The sequence below is a fragment of the Babylonia areolata genome, chromosome 17 (genome assembly GCF_041734735.1).
Source record: "Babylonia areolata isolate BAREFJ2019XMU chromosome 17, ASM4173473v1, whole genome shotgun sequence".
NCBI classification, from domain to species: Eukaryota; Metazoa; Mollusca; class Gastropoda; order Neogastropoda; family Buccinidae; genus Babylonia; species Babylonia areolata.
Window position 1 is genome coordinate 20645687 of NC_134892.1, and position 21315 is coordinate 20667001.

Consider the following 21315-nt stretch of genomic DNA (forward strand, 5'->3'; position numbering starts at 1 on the left):
TGAGACTGCAGTGTTCTGGTTGCTTGAAGTTCTGTTGTTGCTGTTGTTGTCTTTTCCCGCGAGCAGTTATCTGATGAGACATGACTATGATTCAGATTTAACAAATAAGCATATCTGTAAAATGAATTATGTTATGCTGGGTAAATATATCCAAGCTTAACACAAAAATAGATTACAATAACAGTCAATAAAAACGAAACAACGAAAACTAACAATAATATTTCAAGACACAGATTATAGAGGGTACCCGCATATGCACGTACATACATCACTCATCCTGGAATTACTACCCAGTTACGAAAGTTAGCAAAATACCTCTCCCCACCTCTCTATCTCTTTCTGTACTGGAATAAGATTTTTAAAAAGAAGAAGAAGAAAAGAAAAATTTTAATATATATATATATATGTGTGTGTGTGTGTGTGTGTATTCTAAAAGATGATGTGCGGTGGATGACGTGGATGATGACAACGAAAAACACTAATAACAGTGACAACACCGAAAACGATGATAATGTCGACGATCACAATAATCAAGGTTACAGAAGAAGAAAAAAAAAAAAGACGACGCAGATGGGCATGCCCACGCACCGCGATAAGCAGGGAGGTGACAGAGGAGGAGAGCGGCAGACATCCAGACAAGCGGCAGGGCTGGAACCCCGACTCCTGGGTACTGCAGCATCCCTGAAGCCTTCGGTACCAATTTCAGGCACCATCCATCCCCCCAGCACAGTCTCCTCTCCACAGCTTCAGAAACCAACAACGCCAGTGCCAACGCATATGTTAATACCTCTTCGCGTGCTTATACGTACAGGAATGTGATGATCGGTTCTTCTTCAAGGCGTCCTAATAACTCTTCACAGAGTTTTGACGGGATTTGTGTGTGTGTGTGTGTGTGTGTGTGTGTGTGTGTGCATGTGTGAAATTTGAAATGGATTGAATAAATGGGTAAATGAATAGGTAAATGAATAAATATATGAATACATTAATAACAAGAGAGGCAAGGCCTTCAAAACTCATTTGTGATCAACTTTACAACAACAAAATAAATCGTTAAAATGTGTTCTGTATTTGTTATCAAATAGCTTCGGGTTTAAAAAAAAAAAAGAAAAAAAAGAAAAGGAAAAAAAGACCTGAGCGCAGATTCGAACCCAGCATGCTCGTGTGGGAAAAAATTGTCTTACTCACTGCAGTATTGCGGATACATGAATGACGTACCAAAATTAACATTTAAGCACGCTTTTTTTTAAAGGTGATAAATTGATTGCAGTTATCGAAGTGACAACGCTGTTTAAATCACATTATTTTGGTGTATCCTGAGCATTTAAGAAATCTTTGAGCAATTAAGCATTCTTTAAAGTCCGCGGTAAAGGAGGCGTGGCTATCGCCGCAATCACACTGCAACATTTAGCCGTTTTCTCTGGACTTAGATAGATGTACAGATTTTGTTGCACTCGCCGGGAAAACACGACACGGTCGATTCAATTTCTCTTTTATGTTCATTCTAGTTAATTGAGTATCCACTTTAAAAGATTCATATGCAGTAAACACGTCGATGATGTAGTCTGTGTCACCGTATGTGTTCTGTCCAGAATTTGTATTTCTTTCCATTTAATTGCGAACAAGAAAATCGAGGTCACGTCGTCTACTCACTTCGCATCGCCAACGCCACTCCAACTGGGATTCGGTAATATGGTGTTTTTGGAATCCCGGAAATGGCCTCAACGAAATAAACCGTCAATGATTCGGGAAACACGGCTTAATTCCGGAGACTTACAAATTCTTATTGGTATGACTGTAAAGGGTTTTTTCCTACGACTTTTAAGCCAAATTTGGTATTGACGGACAAAGTATTTCCAGATAAAATGGCAATGTTAAAGTTGACCACACACACACACACACACACACACCTGAACACCGGGTTATTACACAAGTGAGTCAAAAACATGGCGAGATGAGACAAATATGTGTTCGTGTTCATGATACGGGTCATTTGGCGTCGCATTGTGCCCAAATCATTATTAGAAGGATTGATTGCACGCAGCATGTCATTTCTCACATGCCTGCATTGCTAGACGAAAACGTTGAAGTTTAAATAGGTCCCATAATTTAGGCTACTAAAATAAGACATTACCACTTGATCTCCGAGTCTGAATCAATGAATAACACTGTGCCATCAGTTTTGTTCATTGTACAGAGCTGTTTGGGAAACTGAAAATAATCAAAACTGAAATTAAATCAAATCAAATTGGAATGGCAGAAAACAGAGAGACAGACAGACAGACAGAGACAGACAGAGAGACCGAGACAGAGACAGAGAGAGCAAACCCCAGTTTGGAATGCACTACCTATCGAAACTAAACTTGTACAAAATACTAATGTGTTCAAAAATCTCCTTGATATGAACATCAATTTTTAAAAAAAATTATTGACTTTGATGAGTGATTTACAGTACATGTCGAAGAAAACATATATGTATCCCACAAATATAAGGAGACCGATATTGAAGGGGACATAAAAAAAAAAAAGGCCGTGAGGCCAAGGCAGTCAAATGTCAGTCCCTACACTACTACTACTACTACTACTGCAGTTCTTCACGTTTCCAGTTGGGTCAATCAGTCGACCGTAGCAGTCCTTCGGGACAAGCCCCAACTGACACAGCCTCAAGCTTCATAGACCCTACTTGTGGGGTGTGAACGGTAGATTAAAATCGATAAATTCGATCGTTCACTTACCAAACTTTGTATCGCAAAAATTTGTTTCGAACGTTGTTTGGTGTGTCTGGACCTGGATGGGGGACAACCTCTGACGTTTTCAGTGCGCCATATTATTACGTAATATCTTATTGGACGTAACTAAACCCGTCACTGTGAAAAGAAAGAGCACAGTTCTTTTCAGTCCTGTGCAACAATTTTGGTGCTGTTTTTTAAGGCAGCGCTCGTGCGTTTTGGAGGAAACTATCCTCACAATTTTTTTTTTTTTTTTTACCATTTAATGTTCTGGTGCTGTTTCAATAATTGAACACTTAATGCATACGTTAATCTGTGTCGTTGTTGTTGTTGTTTGTTGGGTTTGTGTGTGCGTGTGTGTGTGTGTGTGCACGTGCGTGTGTGTGTTTTAGTTGTTGTTTTTATGTTGTTGTTTTTGGGGATCATTACTATGTCCGTAAAATATCAATTACTCTAACAACGCATGCCTTATGTACTGCATTTCAGCTTTCTGGTGGAAAGTGCTGGAGAGTGGCGCGCGCGCGCACACACGCACACACACACGCACGCATTCACACACACGCACACACACACGCGCGCATTCACACACACACACACACACGCACACACACACACACACACAGGTCAAGAGACAAAACAAGACGCGTTTATTTCAGAAACACCCCCCCCCCCATCCCCACCCCATTCCCACCCCTACTGGGGCGCGTGAAAAATGTTGCATATTTCATGTAATTAATAGGTATGCAAATAAGAAAAATAACAAATGGCGTTCGGTAATGTACTCACAATCATTTACAATGGCCATACCGACTGTTTGGGTAAGACATGCGTAAGTCATACATTTGGAGAAAGAGAAGACCAGAACAAGAAAGCGGGGGACCGAGGGAGGGCGTGATGGGGGGGGGGGGGGGGTGCGGGGGGGGTGTCCTGTGGGGTGGTGGTTGTTTTTTTCTTACACTGCGAAGGTCCAGTTGTCGTCAACAAGGCTGTGTTCCAAACCGTCGCAAGCCGTCCCTATAGACACCAGACAGCTAGTCTTCATGCTCCAACGACGACCTACACGCCCCAAGACGCAAATAAAAAGGGTAGGGGTGGGGGTTGGGGGGGGGGGGGGTGGCTATGCACTGTGGGTTGGTTCTTTTTTTCCACTGCGAAGTTCTAGTTATCGTCAAGGCCTGTGTTCCAAACCATCGCAAGCCGTCCCTATAGACACCGGACAGCTAGTCTTTGTGCACCAACAACGACCTACACACCCTACGACGCCACAAAAAAATGGGGTGGGTGGGGGCTGGGGGGCTATGCACGGTGGGGTGGTTGTTGTTTTTTTCACTGCGAAGGTCCAGTTGTCATCAAGGCTCTGTTCCCAACCGTCACAAGCCGTCCCTATAGACACTGGACAGCTAGTCTTTGTGCGCCAACGACAACCTACACACCCTACAACGCCACAAAAAAAAAGGGGGGTGGGGGTGGGGGGCTATTCACTGTGGGGTGGTTGTTTTTCTTCCGCTGTGAAGGTCCAGTTGGCGTCAAGGTTTTGTTCCAAACCGTCACAAGCCGTCCCTATAGACACTGGACAGCTAGTCTTTGTGCGCCAACGACGACTTACACACCCTACGACGCCACAAAAAAAATGGGGTGGGTGGGGGCTATGCATGGTGGGGTGGTTGTTTTTTTTTTCCACTGTGAAGGTCCAGTTGGCGTCAAGGCTGTGTTCCAAACTGTCACAAGCCATCCCTATAGACACAGGACAGCTAGTCTTTGTGCACCAACGACGACCTACACACCCTACGACGCCACAAAAAAAGGGGGAGGGGCGGAGGGGGAAGGCACTGTGGGGTGGTGTTTTTTTTTTCCACTGCGAAGGTCCAGTTATCGTCAAGGTCTGTGTTCCAAACCATCGCAAGCCGTCCCTATAGACACCAGACAGCTAGTCTTTGTGCACCAACAACGACCTACACACCCTACGACACTACAAAAAAATGGGGGGGGGGGAGGGCTTTGCTCTGTGGGGTGGTTGTTTTTTTTCCACTGTGAAGGTCCAGTTGGCGTCAAGGTTTTGTTCCAAACCGTCATATGCTGTCAATATAGACACTAGACAACTAGTCTTTGTGCACCAACGACGACCTACACACCCTACGACGCCACAAAAAAAGGGGGAGGGGCGGAGGGGGAAGGCACTGTGGGGTGGTGTTTTTTTTTTCCACTGCGAAGGTCCAGTTGTCATCAAGGCTGTGTTCCAAACCGTCACAAAACGTCCTTTACCCTTTCACCGCCAGTCAATTTAGAGTACAAAATTCCCTTGTGGTATAAACACAGAAAAGACAGTGGCTATGAATAGCTGGGGATTCTCCCTGCGATGTATAGAAAATACGGCCTATCCTACCACCGAACATTAAGAGCAGTAGGTTCATAGATAACAGACCAATGAATGGTCACCTTTCAGTGACATGGGTCCTCTACCACGCCTGTGCATAAATGCGAGCTTGGCGGTGAAAGGGTTAAAGACACTGAACTGCTAGTCTTGTGTGCCAATGATGACCTACACATCCCACAACACCATACTACCACCAGCAAAGGTAGCGACAGCAGTCGTGAGCCGGCCACCTCTGCCCTCCCACCACGCATATGGATTTGCCCGAACGCAATGACGCCTCCTTGAGAAGCTGGCACTGAAAATTCATGGAGGGGACATTCTCGATGTTGTTCCTCCTTTCTCCAGACACTAGACGACCAGTTTTGCCTCCCTTGCCATGCCGTAGAATGTGGATGCCTTGTTGGACAGGAGGTTAGAGGGCGTGTCGAACTCGCTGATCTCCCCTGCTTCCAGCACCAGGATTCTGGAAGCGTGCAGTTCAGGGATAATTAATGATAATGACAGTCATAGTGATGAATATACGTATGTTCAATATTATAGATAGATTGATAGATACTGAACTTACACAATAGTAGCTTATATATCAATATATTACAGAACTGGAATAATAAAACAAAACTTAGGAAAGTAGAACAGCACCCAAATTCCATCCACATCACCCTTTGTGTGTGTGTGTGTGTGTGTGTGTGTGTGTGTGTGTGTTTATAATTTAAACCTGTCTTATATGCTCTGTTTACGATTGTACAATACCCCCTTCAGACAGGGGCTATTGCCCAATCTGGATAAAATATTCGCATTCTGTGTGTGTGTGTGTGTGTGTGTGTGTGTGTGTGTGTGTGTGTGAATGAATTTACCTATCTAGTCATATATATTTCTTTATTAAAAATAAATAAATAAAAACAGGGGGTGATGGGGGGGGGGGGGTAAGGTGGGTTATTTCTCTCATTTTCCCTTGCTCTGTCTTCTTCCTTCATCATTTTTTCCTCCACCCCCCACCCCACTCCCCCTCCCACACACACACACATACTGTACCGCCCCCCGCCCTCCCACCCACACTGACATCCCCCCTCTCGCTCCAACCACCCCCCAACACGCCCACCCACACCCCCACTCCCCTCTCCACTCCTCACTTGTCATGGTCGAGTACGGTGTTGATCCGGTGAGCTATCGTGAAGACCGTGCAGTCTTTGAAGGCTGTCCTCACTGTCTGCTGAATGAACTCGTCCGTTTCCATGTCAACGGCGGCAGTGGCCTCGTCCAAGATGAGCACTTTGGTCTTCTTCAGAAGGCAGCGAGCCAGGCACACCAGCTGTCTCTGTCCCACACTGCAGGGATTGGTTCGTTTATAGCAGTAGTAGTGTCAGTGATGGCGAGAATCTCAGCGCGCTGGTTCGAGTCACGGCTCAGCCGCCGATATTTTCTCCCCCTACACTAGACCTTGAGTGGCGGTCTGGACGCTAGTCATTCGGATGAGACGATAATCCGAGGTCCCGTGTGCAGATGCACTTAGCGCACGTTAAAGAACCCACGACAACAAAAAAGTTGTTCCTGGCAAAATTCTGTAGAAAAATCCACTTCGATAGGAAAAACAAATAAAACTGCACTCAGGAAAAAATAATTTTGAAAAAACTGGGTGGCATGTAATGTTGCAACGCACTCTCCCTGGGGAGAGCAGCCCGAATTTAACACAGAGAAATCTGTTGTGATAAAAAGAAATACAAAATACAAAAAAAAAGTAGTAGTACTAGTAGTAGTGTGATCATTATGATGAAGATAAAGATCATGATGATGATGACGATTATGATGATGATGATGATAATAATAATGAGAAGAAGAACAAGAATGATGATGATGATGATAACAGATTATATTAAGAAGGTGAGCGGTGATGCTGTTGTTGCTGCTGCTGGGAATGATAATAGTGACAATAATAGCAACAATAATAATAATGCTAATAATATAATAATAATAAGAAGAAGAAGAATGATGATGATGATGATGATGATGATGTTGATTATGATAATAATGATAATAATCATTAAAACAAATCATCATCATCATCATCATCTGTATAATAGTCGTGCCCAGCTGTTAACATCAGAACAGCAGAGGAGGCAAATGCTGTCCTGATCCTGATTATCTGGGACAGAACACACACACACACACACACACACACACACACACAGAGAGAGAGAGAGAGAGAGAGAGAGAGAGAGAGATACAACAACAACAACCACAACAAAAGATCACCTCAGGTTCCTGCCCCCCTCCCCACAGGGGTAGAGAAGGCCTCCATTCAGGCCTGTGACAAAGTCCTTCAGCTGGGCCTTCTCCAGGGTGTTCCACAGGTGGTCGTCAGTGAAGTTATCGAACGGGTCCAGGTTGAATCGCAGAGAGCCGGAAAACAGCACAGGGTCCTTTTTATAAAATAAAAAAAGAAAAAGAAAAGAAAAAAAAGAATACAAACAACAATGTTCAGATGAAAAGAATGAGAAACTTCTGGGATCCTACTAGCGATAATGAACACAAATAAAATTTAAAAAATACCGAGACAAAATAGAAAAAGTTCTCCTGGGTCTTTCAAGAAATAACAGGTCCTTTAATTCAAGCAATAATGAATAGAAAAAAAATACACAGAAAAAAAGAAAAAGAAAACGCCAGGGTGCTTCTAGCAGCAACGAATACAAATGAAAAATACCCAGGCGAAAAAAAAAGGGGGGTGGGGGAGGAGGAAATATCCTGGGTTCTTCAAACAATCACAAATAGAAAGGAAAATATACGTGTGAAAAGAAAAAAGGGAAAACTTCATTGTCCTTAAAGCAATAACGAATAGAAATAAAAATACACAGACTAAAAGGACAAGAAAACTCCAGGATCCTTAAAAAAAAGCAATGATGAATACAAATAAAAAAATATTCGCAAACAATATATAAATTCATGCTTGTTTGTTGTTGTTGTTGTTTGTTGCTTTTTTGTTTTTGTTTGTTTTGTTGTTGTTGTTGTTGTTTTTTCCAATAAGCAAATTATAAAGTATGAATATGAGAAATAATGTGCAAATTGTGAATGGTCTGCTGTTTGTATACACAGACAGAAAAACGTTGTTTGGCATGCGCAGAAGTGAAACTTAAGGCAAGTAACTTTGGTGAAAGAAGTATGTGCATTGAGGTGTGTGCAAATGGTACATTTTTGGGTGAAATGAATGTTTCTTTTCTAAAATGATTATTTCTAATGATTTACATGTTGTTTTTTGTTGTTGTTATTTTATATGTCGTATTTTTTTCCATATCGTTCCCCCTTCCCATCCAAATTGTGTATTCCACAAAAATACTATGTTTGTATGTTGCATTTCTTCCCCCTTTTGGTATGTTTTTTTCATATCGTTCCCGCTCCCCTTCCCATGTAAGTATTTAAGTTAAACTTCCATTTGTTACCAAACTGGAAAATTTTACCAAAAAATTAATTAATTAATTAATTAAATAAAATTAAAAATATTCGCACACACACACAAAGAAAAACTTGCTCTTTAGTTACTGTTTAAGCGGAAAGGCGTTGTTTGAGTACACGTCCGGTATCGTAATGTTTAAGGACACTCAGATACAATACAAGAAAGCCCCATGACAGAATCGGTTATGCGTTAGCCTTGTGATCCAGTGTTCACCAGAGATAGGGTTCGAGAACACGTTTCCGCATGGTGTTGTGTCCCTTGGGGAAGGGACGTTACTCCGATTTTCCTCACTCCACCCAGGTGTGAACAAGTACCCGATTACGTCCAAATTGACGGAAGGAGAGGACTGGGTCCCGCCTTCCTGTGCCGAGCCCTGACACAACGGGTCTGAACTCACTGCCGCGATGGTCATGAAACGCAAAAGAACCTCTAACATCTAAACCGAAAATAACTATCTGGAGGAATGAAAACCATCAAGTTGTCTGTCTTTCATCCTACCACGAAAACACTGTCGTCAAAACGTTCTATCAAAACAGACAAAACTTATCTATCTGAGTAATCATTTAAACAGCCTGTTCACAGGTATTCAAACTAAATACAGACAGAAAGAAAGAGAGAGAGAGAGAGAAAGAAAGAAGGAACGAAAAAGAAGAAGAATGAGGAATAAAAATTTCCGATAAACCTTAACCACCAATATACACCCGCAGAGAGACAGAATCAAACGAAACAGCAATTTATAAACTGACTAACCAACAAAGAAACCAACTAACTGACAGCAATTCATAAACTAAACAAGTAACTGAGTAAATAGATAAATAAAGACCTATATACTTGAATTGCAATACCTATCCTCACTATTATGTATTCTTTCTTATCCTATGTATTTGATTTATGTATTTAACCCTTTCACCACCAAACTCGCATTTATGCAGCAACTAGGTAGAGGACCCATGTCACTGAAGGGTGACCAGATCATGGGTCTGTTTTCCATGAACCTACTGCTCTGAATGTTCGGTGGAAGGATAGGCCATATGTTCTATACATCGCAGGGGTAATCCCCAGCTATTCTCAGACGCCATATTTTCTGTGTTCATAGCACAAGTGAATTTTGCACTCTAAATTGACTGGCGGTGAAAGGGTTAAGTACTTATGTTAAATATATATGTGTACTCAAAATTGAATTTTTTTTAAAAGGTTAAAAAAAAAGAAGAAACAAAAGAAAAAGAAATAAGTGAATAAATAAATACATGGACAAGCCTACGTGTGTGTGCACCTTTCAACAAATTCCTCTCACCTGCGGCAGAACAGTAAGTAACTGATTAAATAGATAAATTAACAAATGAATAAATAAATACATGGACAAGCCTACGTATGTGTGCACCTTTCAACAAATCCCTCTCACCTGCGGCAGAACAGTAAGTAACTGATTAAATAGATAAATTAACAAATGAATAAATAAATACATGGACAAGCCTACGTATGTTTGCACCTTTCAACAAATCCCTCTCACCTGCGGCAGAACAGTCAGACGAGCCCTCAGGTCATGCAGACCAATGTCGCTGATGTCCACGCCATCAATGATGATACTGCCGCAGCTGGGCTCCACCATGCGGAACAACGCCTGCGACAGCGACGACTTCCCTGCGCCCGTCCGGCCCACGATTCCCACCTGGTCAACAGGTGCACACAGGTGAGGGAGGTGGCAGGATGGTTAAGACGCTCAGCTGCCAATACAGCGAGTCCGTGAGGGTGAGGGTTCGAATCCCGCTCTCGCCCTTTCTCCCAAGTTTGACTGGAAAATCAAACTGAGCGTCTCGTCTTTCTGGATCAGACGATAAACCGAGGTCCCGTATGCAGCGCGCAGTGTAGAAGAACCCATGGCAACGAGAGTGTTGTCCTCTGGCAAAATTATGTAAAAATTATGTGTGTGTTTGATGTTTATTGCAAAGCGCTTTGAGCTCTCTTTAAGGGAGGAAAGCGCTCAACAAAATTAATGTCCATTATTATTATTATTATTATTATTATTATTAAAAAAGAAACCCACTCTGATTGGTACATAAATATATAAGCCTGCATGCACTCAAGGCCTGACTAAGCGCGTTGGGTTATGCTGCTGGTCAGGCGTCTGCCTAGCAGATGTGGTGTAGCGTATATGGATTTGTCCTAACGCAGTGACGCCTCCTTGAGAAACTGAAGCTGAAACTGACACAGGTACTTTCATCCCATACCTCTTGATCACTCCTCCACCACCACCACCACGATAAGTGGAGTGATGGCCTAGAGGAAACGCGGCCGCCTTGGAAGCGAGAGAATCTGAGCGCGCTGGTTCGAATCACGGCTCGGCCGCCGATATTTTCTCCCCCTCCACTAGACCTTGAGTGGTGGTCTGGACGCTAGTCATTCGGATGAGGCGATAAACCGAGGTCCCGTGTGCAGCATGCACTTAGCGCACGTAAAAGAACCCACGGCAACAAAAGGGTTGTTCCTGGCAAAATTCTGTAGACAAATCCACTTCGATAGGAAAAACAAATCAAACTGCACGCAGGAAAAAATACAAAAAAATGGGTGGCGCTGTAGTGTAGCGACGCGCTCTCCCTGGGGAGAGCAGCCCGAATTTCACACAGAGAAATCGGTGGTGATAAAAAGAAATACAAATACAAAATACAAATACAAATCTCGTGTTCATACCTGTGTCGTCCACTTTTCACCATTTCCGATTCGCCAATCACCATCTGGGTGATCTCTATTCGCCAATGTACAGTTCGACTATTACTTTGTTGTTGTTGGTGGTGGTGGTGTGTGTGCGCGCGTGTGTGTGTGTGCACGCCCGTGTGTGTGTGTATGTTGATTATTAAACCCCCCAAAACTCTCGCTGTCTTCAATGGAGTGTGTGTGTGTGTGTGTGTGTGTGTGTTCTTCAGTTTAACGTCTATTCACTATAAGTGTTATTATACGGAAAGGAGAAAAGTAGTGGATAAAGGAAAGGGAATGCATGTGAATGTTAGTGTAAGAAAGTGTTCATGTTATGTATTAGAGGAAACGTATAAGAAATCAAAGTTTAAGGAGATTGTGGGATGTGTAATGAATGAGGTGTCATAGGAAGGAGAATGTGTGTGTGTGTGTGTGTGTGTGTGTGTGTGTGTGTGTGTGTGTGTGTGTGTTTGAGAGAGACAGGCAGACAGACAGAGACAGAAATGTTGAACAGGCCTTTTCCTCCCCATTGACATGTCAGGTGAGGGGTTTGAAGATCCCCTATTACCTTACACCCCTCTTTGATGAGACAGGTGAGGGATTTGAGGATTCCCCCATTACCCTCTCTCCCCCTTTGATGAGACAGGTGAGGGATTTGAGGATTCCCCCATTACCCTTTCTCCCCCTTTGATGAAACAGGTGAGGGATTTGAGGATTCTCCAGTTACCTTTTCTCCCCCTTTGATGAGACAGGTGAGGGATTTTATCATTCCATCGTTACCTTTTTCCCACTTTGATGCGATAGGTGAGAGATTTTAGTATTCCATTGATATCTTTTTCCCACTTTGATGCGATAGGTGAGGGATTTTAGTATTCCATCGATATCTTTTTCCCCCTTGTGACAGGTAAGGGATTTAAGTATTCCATCGTTACCTTTTTCCCCCTTTGATGTGACAGATCAGGGATTTTAGTATTCATACCTTTCCCCCCCTTTGATGCGACAGGTGAGGGATTTTAGTATTCCATAGTTACCTTACACACTCCTTTGATGAGACAGATGAGGGATTTCAGGATTCCTTATTAACTTTTCTCCCCATCCCCCTTTAATGTGACAGGTGAGGGATTTGAGGATTCCCCCATTACCTTTCTCTACCTTTGATTCAACAGGCGAGGGATTTGAGGATCCCATATCACCTTACACCCTCCTTTGATGAGACAATTGAGGGATTTGAGGAGCTGAGGATCCCCCTACTACATTACCCCCACCCCCCACCCTCCAACCCTCTTTTGATGTGGCAGGTGAGGAATTTGAGGATTCCATCATCACTTCTCTCACTGTGATGTGACAGGTGTGGGATTTTAGGATGCCCTATTGCCTTACACCCCTCTTTTGATGTGACAGGTAAGGGATTTGATGACCCCCTATTACCTTTTCTCCCCGTTTGATGTGACAGGTGAGGGATTTGATGACCCCCTATTACCTTTTCTCCCCGTTTGATGTGACAGGTGAGGGATTTGAGGATTTCCAATTTATTTTTCTCCACTTTGATGAGACAGGTGAGGGATTTCAGGATTCCATCATCACCCTTTCTTCCGTTTTAATGTGACACGTGAGGGATTTGAGGACTTCCCCCGTTACCTTTTCGCCCCCTTTGATATGACAGGTGAGGGACTTGAGGATTTCCCCGTTACCTTTTCGCCCCCTTTTATGTGACAGGTGAGGGACTTGAGGATTTCCCCATTACCTTTTCTCCGCCTTTTATGTGACAGGTGAGGGACTTGAGGACCAGGTTCAGTCCTGCCCGGTACCTCGCGCTGTAGTTCTGGAAGATGACGTCACCGTGACGTGGCCAACCCCGCGTGGGCCGCCTCTCCGGATTCAGCCACGCCGCCTGGGGGGAAAAAAAATAGAGAACGCCGTCATTATGATGTCAATACGTGTCGACAGAACGCGTCATCAGGAGTCATAACTACGTCATCTGTCTTCAATCTGTAATTTATCATTTTCTCCTCTGCTGTGTTTTTGTCCGTTTACGGGGTGAGGAATATTTGTGACGTAATTGTAATCATGTTAATTGAAACTCGTCATATAATCAGTCATTACGTCATTGGGTTTTTCTCTTTCTTATGACGTCTTTCTGCATTTGGTCAGGGTCTGGTGACGAAAGTGGTAACATGATGTCGACTCTTTTTTCTTTTTTTTTCTTCTTTTCTTTTTTTTTTTTAAGAATTTAATATGTTCGGATCAGTCATTTCACTATGGTATCTTCTACGTATGCGATCGCCGATTTGGTGATTGTAAACACCTTCTGGAGGCGCCGTGGCGTTGGACTTTTTGATCCAGCGTTCACCTGTGATCAGGGTTCGAGGCCTGTTTCGGTTTAGCGTCTGTGTCCTTGCGAAAGGGACTTCACTCTGATGTTCCTCACTCCACCGAGGGTGTGAATGGGTACCTGACTTCGTTTGGGGAAGGTTAAAACGGCGGATGGTGTGGAGTAGGCCCCGCCAATCCTGCGTCGAGACCGAGACACAGTGGGTATGAATTCAGTGCCTTGATGGCCGTAAAAAGGCTGTGGGGCCTTTAACCCTTTTCTTACCCACCTCCTGAGGGAGTTTGGAGTACTCCACGATTCTCTCCACAGAGATGACGGTGCTTTCCAGCAAAGTACAGTTCTGCACGAGCACGTTGAGCGAGCTGGTCACCTGTGGAAATGAAAGGGTTAAGACACGTTACGTGCTGTGGTTTTCATCGAATATTGGCAACGATTATGTGTTTGGTGGTTAGCAAATGGTTAAGACTTTTTATCTCCAAATCTTGGCACTGAGATCTGTTTGATGGTTAGACAATTTCCAGTCATGGCCTTTAGCATGTAGAGCAGCAAAAAAAAGATGGTTAGCAAATGGTTAAAACAGTCGCGTGCTTGCAGAAAGGAATGACGTTTAGCAAATGGTTAAGACTGTCACGTGCTTGCAGCAAGGAATGATGGTTGGCAAATGGTTAAAACTGTCGCCTGCTTGGTTTTTGAATGAGGTATTGGAGAAACATGTGTTTGACGGTTCGCAAAGTTTAAAAACTATTTCAGCTGTTGCGTTTGCTTTACCATTTCAAATATTCGAATCTTTGGTCCAAATTTCAACGAGCTTTGTCAAGTTTCGTTTGTTATCCATTATGTTGAATCGTTTTTAACCCTTTCTGGTATCTCGGATTTGTGACTGACCTGCAAAGCGTAGGAGACAGAGAGGCCAACAAGACTTCCAGAGATGTCATCCGACAGCACAGCAAAGAGAGCAGAGAACAACACGATCAAATTCCCCAGCAGTTCCAGACGAACCCTCAGCCATCTGCGAACATATTGTGTCAAGAATGTAAACAATTTAGACAAATTTCAAAATATAAAAAATATATTCAGTGGGAGTGTTTAATGTAAATTTAGATAAATTAAACATCTGAACAATATCTTATCATTACGGTCCCTGTATTACTCATATTACAGTCATTGGTGTGTTGTTATTTTTCAGACATGAGTAAGATTAACTCACTCAGTACGGCCAGTCCTTTCTTCTCCTTTACACAGACCCCTCGGATGTCCAGTGGGTGTCTGAATGACCCAACCTTTAGCTTTCGTCGTCAGAATTGTGGTATTCTTTGTCAGCATTCACCTCTTCAGTATAAGAGCCTTCCGCTTGCAATATTTTGATGATGGTAATTGGGGTGAAACGCTGTTAGCGTCGTCTCTTTCGCCGTTCGTATGGAGAGAGTTAATAGCCTGTTATGAATAATTCACGCGAGAAACTTCAAAAACACAAGGTCATGTTTATGGGAGAGAAATGGAGAGAGAAGGTGGAAGGGGGGGAGCAGCTCGAAATCGAAAGTTTTATTGATGGTAAAAGAATAAGCCCTCTCAAAACAAAGAAGAATAATGTCAAACTCGAATACAAAAAAAGAAGTGTATTTGACAAAGAAGGAAAAAAGAAAAGAAGGGGAAACGAAGAAGAAGAAGGAGGAGGAGGTGGTGGAGGAGGAGGAGAAGGGGGAAAAACAAAAGTGTAAGAAGAAAGGAAAATCCATCTGTTTGATGAAATTAGCATCATACCCTAAAAGGTGAGAAACGACGGGCACAATAGCCGAGTGGTTAAAGCGTTGGGCTTTCAATCTGAGGGCCCCGGGTTTGAATCTAGGTAACAGCGCCTGGTGGGTAAAGAGTGGAGATTTTTTCGATCTCCCAGGTCAAGATATGTACAGACCTGCTAGTGCCTGAACCCCCTTCGTGTGTATACGCAAGCAGAAGATCAAACAGGCACGTTAAAGATCTTGTAATCCATGTCAGCATTTGGTGGGTTATGGAAACAAGAACATTCCCAGCATGCACACCCCCGAAGACGGAGTATGGCTGCCTATATGGAGGGGTAAAAACGGTCATACACGTAAAAGCCCACTTGTGAACATACGAGTGAACGTGGGAGTTGCAGCACGCGAACGAAGAAGAAGATGAAAGGTGAAAAACTAACCAAGTGAAAACTTTAATGAAAAACCAAAACCAAAGATACGTAATTCTCTAATACGGAAAGAAGAGGAAGAAGAAAAAACAAACAGAAAACAGCGATCAACTCAGAGATAGAAGGGTGGGGGAACAGGGTGAAACAAACAGGAAATCGAAGCCTGCTCACCTGGACGCAGAAACGAAGGCGTAGAAGAAAGCATTGTTGGAATCGACCCGTCTGGCCGAGAGCTCGACGAACCTGTCGCGCGCGCCAAAGGCCCGGATGCAGACAACACCGTTTATGGTTTCACTGAAGTGAGAGTAAACAGGGGAGCGAGACGTGGACTCCAGGCGCCTCAGCTGACGAGAACTGGGCACGTAGAATTTCTGTCACATATCAAGAAGGCACCAATCAAATCAAATCAAATTATGGTGCTGAGAGCCTCGCCGACGACTAAGGACATCTCAAGGGTATCGTCATGTTAGTATCTACTTCAAGAAGAAGGCCCAACGATCCACATTCGTTCGGCTTTAAATGTGGTGTACGTTTCAAAATAGTCACAGATTTGAAGGTTCAAAGAAATTTAAGCCTTTTGCCCCATTTGAGCAGGGGAGGTTACACTTCAAAAGACATACTCATTGAATCACAACTTCACAATCCAACAATGTCACCAAAAACAAGCAACACACACACGCACACGAACAGACACACACACACACGCGCGCGCACACACACTCGTTCGGCTTAACGTGGTGTACATTTTCAAAAGACTCACAAAGATTTTTCATTCTTTTGCCCCTTTTTGGGGTATGGATTTACAATTCCAATACATACGCATTGAATCACAATTTCAGTCCAACAATCTCACCAAAATCAAGCCACACACACACACACACACACACACACAACCACCACCACCACCCCACCAAAACCCCCTCACCCTCCCACACCACCTACGCACACACCCCTTACCTGCACCAGGTAGTAGACGACCATGATCGGCGCGGCAGCGGCGACGAAGAGCGGGGTTGTGTAGGAGATGACGATAATGACACTGACGACAGTGGAGAGCTGCTGCAACACCCTCAGCACCAGCATGGCCATCTGCCCATCCACCGTATCCACGTCTCGCGAGAAGCGGTTCATCACGCGACCCAGCGGCGTTGTGTCGAAGAAGCTGATTGGCTGACGCATGACGGCGTTCAACATGGCGGCGTGCAGTGTCTTGGAGGCGGCCACAGTGCGGAGAGTTACGAGAGCCACAAAGAGGAGGGTTGTCACGCCTGTGGTAGAATGGTTAAGACTCTTATCTTCATCACCAGTGTGACTGGTACTCCGACACTGTTTTACTAACGGAGCTTATGCTGCGCGACGTACACAGATAAAGTGGAGTGATGGCCTAGAGGTAACGCGTCCGCCTAGGAAGCGAGAGAATCTGAGCGCGCTGGTTCGAATCACGGCTCAGCCGCCAATATTTTCTCCCCCTCCACTAGACCTTGAGTGGTGGTCTGGACGCTAGTCATTCGGATGAGACGATAAACCGAGGTCCCGTGTGCAGCATGCACTTAGCGCACGTTAAAGAACCCACGGCATCAAAAGGGTTGTTCCTGGCAAAATTCTGTAGAAAAATCCACTTCGATAGGAAAAACAAATTTTAAAAATGTACGCAGGAAAAAAAAAATGGGTGGCGTTGTAATGTAGCGACGCACTCTCCCTGGGGAGAACAGCCCGAATTTCACACAGAGAAAGTTGTGACAAAAAAAAGAAGAAGAAATACAATACAGATTGGAAACTCGCCCATTAATTTTGTAGATGAACAGCGCGGATGGAAACCTACTGTAAAATATTGACCGTGTGTTTGTGTATGTGTGTGTGTGTTTCGCTTTTGTTTTTTGTTTTTTCGGGGGTGAGGGGTGGGGTGGGGGGATTGGTGGTTTGGGGGGGGAGGGGGCAGAGGACAGAAAAACACGAACAAATATTTCTGTAAAAAAAGGGAATATAATAAGCAAAAGCAAAAAACAACAACAAAAAACAAAAAAAAACAGTGCCACAAAATTCGTGTTTAACGAACAAAACAAAAAACAAATCAAAAGCTCCGATCCGAAGTAAAATAGTTTACAACAAAAATGTTTATAGATTTATCTCACTTGTAATTTTTTTTTATGACCCATGCTCTACACGGAGAGAGAGGAGATTTTTTGTGTTTTTTTTAGATTAAATCAAAGTGTCTTAAATGTGCGAAAGATTGTGAAAATGCAATAGAAATGTGATATACACATTAAAGAAAAAAAACAACAACTTTACACGCATTCTGACTGTTTTTGTGTGTTTGCTCTGGAATGTTCCGACTATTATGAATAATAATAATAATTACAAGTGTTTTCATTTCATTGTAAATAAAAGATTAACTCTCTCCATACGAACGGCGAAAGAGACGACGTTAACAGCGTTTCACCCCAATTACCGTCATCAAAATATTGCAAGCGGAAGGCTCTTATACTGAAGACATGAATGTTGACAAAAGAACACCACAATTCTGACGAGGGAAGCTAAAGGTTGGGTCATTCAGACACCCACTAGACATCCGAGGGGTCTGTGTAGAGGAGAAGAGAGGACTGGCCGTACTGAGTGAGTTAACAAAAAAACAAAACATAGCTTCCCTTAAAGCGGCAACTTGCCGAATGCAAAAAATAACAACAACAATAATAATGATAATAATGAGAACAAGAAGAAGAAGAAGAATGATAATAATAATAATTTTTCTTCCTTTTTTAATCGAGGCAGACAAGAAAAATCATAGCAAAACAAACTGACTATCGCCACAAAAAAGAACAATAAACACACACACACACACACACACACACACACACACACTACGAGGCGAAACCAAAACAAAGCACCCCAAGAAGCCACACCTTGCAGGATGCCAAATGCACAGAAGACAGAGAAAACCAAAATAAACTTTCCACTGCCACAGGGGGTTGGGTTTTTTTTAACACACACACACACACACACACACACACACACACAACACAACACACACACACACACACACACACACACACACACACACACACAGAGAGAGCAACAAGGCGAAACCACAGCAAAGCACGCCAACAAGCCACACCTTGCAGGACGCCAAAGACACAGTAGACGGCCATGTACATGTAGGTGGTGGAGGTGTAGCCATCAGTGTCGGCCAGAGTCCCGTTCCTCAGCACGGGGTCTCCAGTCCACAGGGACAGCCAGATGGAGGCAACAATCCCCACACCCTGTCACCCGTATGCACATAACACGTACACACACACACACACGCGCGTGCGCGCGCGCACGCACCCCCGTAGATGCAAGGAAAAGCACGCGTGAACGAGCGTGCGCACACATACACACACGCACGCGCGCACCCCCACCGCACCCCCTCCCGCCCCCACCCACACACATATATATTCACTCACACACACACTCGCCCGTAGACACAAGGAAAAGCACGCGAGCGCGCGCGCTCGTATACACACACATTCGCGCGTAGGTACGCACGCACGAACACACACACACACACACAGAAACGAGCGTGCGCGCACGCACACACACACACACACACACACACACACACACACACAGAGGAAAAACAAATAAAATTGCACGCAGGAAAAAATACCCCAAAAAATGGGTGGCGCTATAGTGTAGGGGAGAGCAGCCCGAATTTCACGCAGAGAAATTTGTTGTAACAAAAAGAGAAATACAATACAATACAATGCAATACACACACACACACACAATACATACATACATGCATAGAATATCTAACAAAAATGCTGGATATAACCCCAAGATTTAATCGTCCCTTCAGTTTTCCTCTCGATATTTGACCCAAAGGCTTTCTTCAAGACAAGTGTCTAAACAAGACAAGACACTCTTCCAAAGGAAGCGCTATCTGTGTAAACCACTCTTCTGGAGATGTCCTATAGGCGAAAATTGGAGGAAAAGAAAGGAGGATTGTTATTTTCTTAGGGTGTTTTCCAACTTTTTCTTTTTTAATGTTCTCTTTTTGAGAATCTTTGCTACATTTGTGGAATTATTTTCATGAAGCTGTAGATAAATGTAGTATACACTGTGCCAGATTTAAACAAGGGTCTGTTCACAACAAGTGATCCAAAAGCACATAAATGGACACTGATTATGAGGGCAAAAGTCTTTTAGCCTATAGCCAAACATTTCTGTGATTTCTGTGAAGCGGTGCCAGCCATTTCAGGACTTATCTTGTTGTTGTTGTTGTTGTTGTTTCATGATAGATAGATAGAGATAGATCAATGCTTTAAAATACACGTCAGGAAGGCAAATACAATGGCAGGCAACGAAATGGGTGGCGCTCTCAGTGTAGCGAGGCTCTCTCCTTGGAAAAGCAGCCCGATTTTTCAAACAGAGCAATGTGATGTGCAAAGAATTAAGCAATACACTATACTGTGCAATACCTGATTGATGACCAGCATCAGTACGACCAGCACACACGACCATAGACCGTAGGCACGTGCAAACTCCTTGATGACTGAAGTTTGAATCTGGAAAAGATTAGACGTGTGTGGGGGGGGTGGGGGGCTAGGGGGGGCGGGATGTGTGTGTGTGTGTGTGTGTGTGTGTTATGTATGTGTGTGTGTGTGTGTGTGCGTGCGCGCGCGCGTGTGTGTGTGTGTGTGTGTTGCGCGCATGTGTGTCGTGTGTGTGTGTGTGTACCTGTGTGTGTGTGTGTGTGGTGCGTGTGCGTGTGTGTGTGTGTGTGTTGCGCGCATGTGTGTACGTGTATGTGTGTGTGTGTGTGTGTGTGTACCTGTGTGTGTGTTGCGCGTGTGTGTGCGTGTGTGTGTGCGTGCGTGTGTGTGTGTGTGTGTGTGTGTGTGTGTGTGTGTGTGTGTGTGTGTGCGTGTGTGTGTGTGTGTGTGTGTGTGTTTATATAATAGAGAGCGACAGAGACGAAAACAAGGACACATGTACATACTGACACAGAATGACACAGTCAAGGACTTCGTGTAGAAATGTGTCGTTTTTTTCTGCTGTTTTTGTTGTTGTTCGTATTGCTGTTGTTGTTGGTGGTGGTCGTCGTGATATTGTCGTTGTTGTTTGTGATCGTCGTGATATTGTCGTTGTTGTTGGTGATCGTCGTGATATTGTCGTTGTTGGTGGTGGTGGTCGTGATATTGTCGTTGTTGTTGGTGGTCGTCGTGATATTGTCGTTGTTGTTGGTGGTGATCGTGATATTGTCGTTTGTTGGTGGTGGTGTCGTCGTGATATTGTCGTTGTTGTTGTTGGTCGTCGTGATATTGTCGTTGTTGTGTGTCGTCGTGTAATGTCGTTGTTGGTGGTGGTGGTCGTGATATTGTCGTTGTTGGTGGTGGTGATCGTGATAATGTCGTTGTTGGTGGTGGTCGTGTATTGTTGTTGTTCTTGGTCGTCGTGATTTGTCGTGTTGTTGTGTGTCGTGATAGTCGTTCTGGTGGTGGTCGTCGTGATATTGTCATTGGTGGTGGTGGTGTCGTGATATTATCGTTGTTGTGTGGTGATCGTGATATTGTTGTTGTTGGTGGTGTCGTGATATTGTCGTTG

At 43.8% G+C, this 21315-nt stretch overlaps 1 protein-coding gene across 2 annotated transcripts in view; it reads right to left on the bottom strand.

Moving 5' to 3' along the window:
• Positions 1-4722: 4722 nt before the first annotated feature.
• The window catches only part of LOC143291515 (multidrug resistance-associated protein 1-like), a 61710-nt gene continuing 45117 nt past the window's right edge, over positions 4723-21315 (bottom strand). For both annotated transcript variants that reach the window (XM_076601407.1, XM_076601408.1), the window contains 11 exons: positions 20190-20276; positions 18845-18989; positions 16690-17000; positions 15904-16103; positions 14454-14577; positions 13837-13938; positions 12981-13127; positions 10056-10214; positions 7351-7517; positions 6231-6425; positions 4723-5563 (listed from right to left, as the gene is read on the bottom strand). In XM_076601407.1, the coding sequence (XP_076457522.1) occupies positions 5449-5563; positions 6231-6425; positions 7351-7517; positions 10056-10214; positions 12981-13127; positions 13837-13938; positions 14454-14577; positions 15904-16103; positions 16690-17000; positions 18845-18989; positions 20190-20276 (1752 nt within the window). In that variant the 3' untranslated portion in view covers positions 4723-5448. The remainder of the gene's footprint in view (positions 5564-6230; positions 6426-7350; positions 7518-10055; positions 10215-12980; positions 13128-13836; positions 13939-14453; positions 14578-15903; positions 16104-16689; positions 17001-18844; positions 18990-20189; positions 20277-21315) is intronic.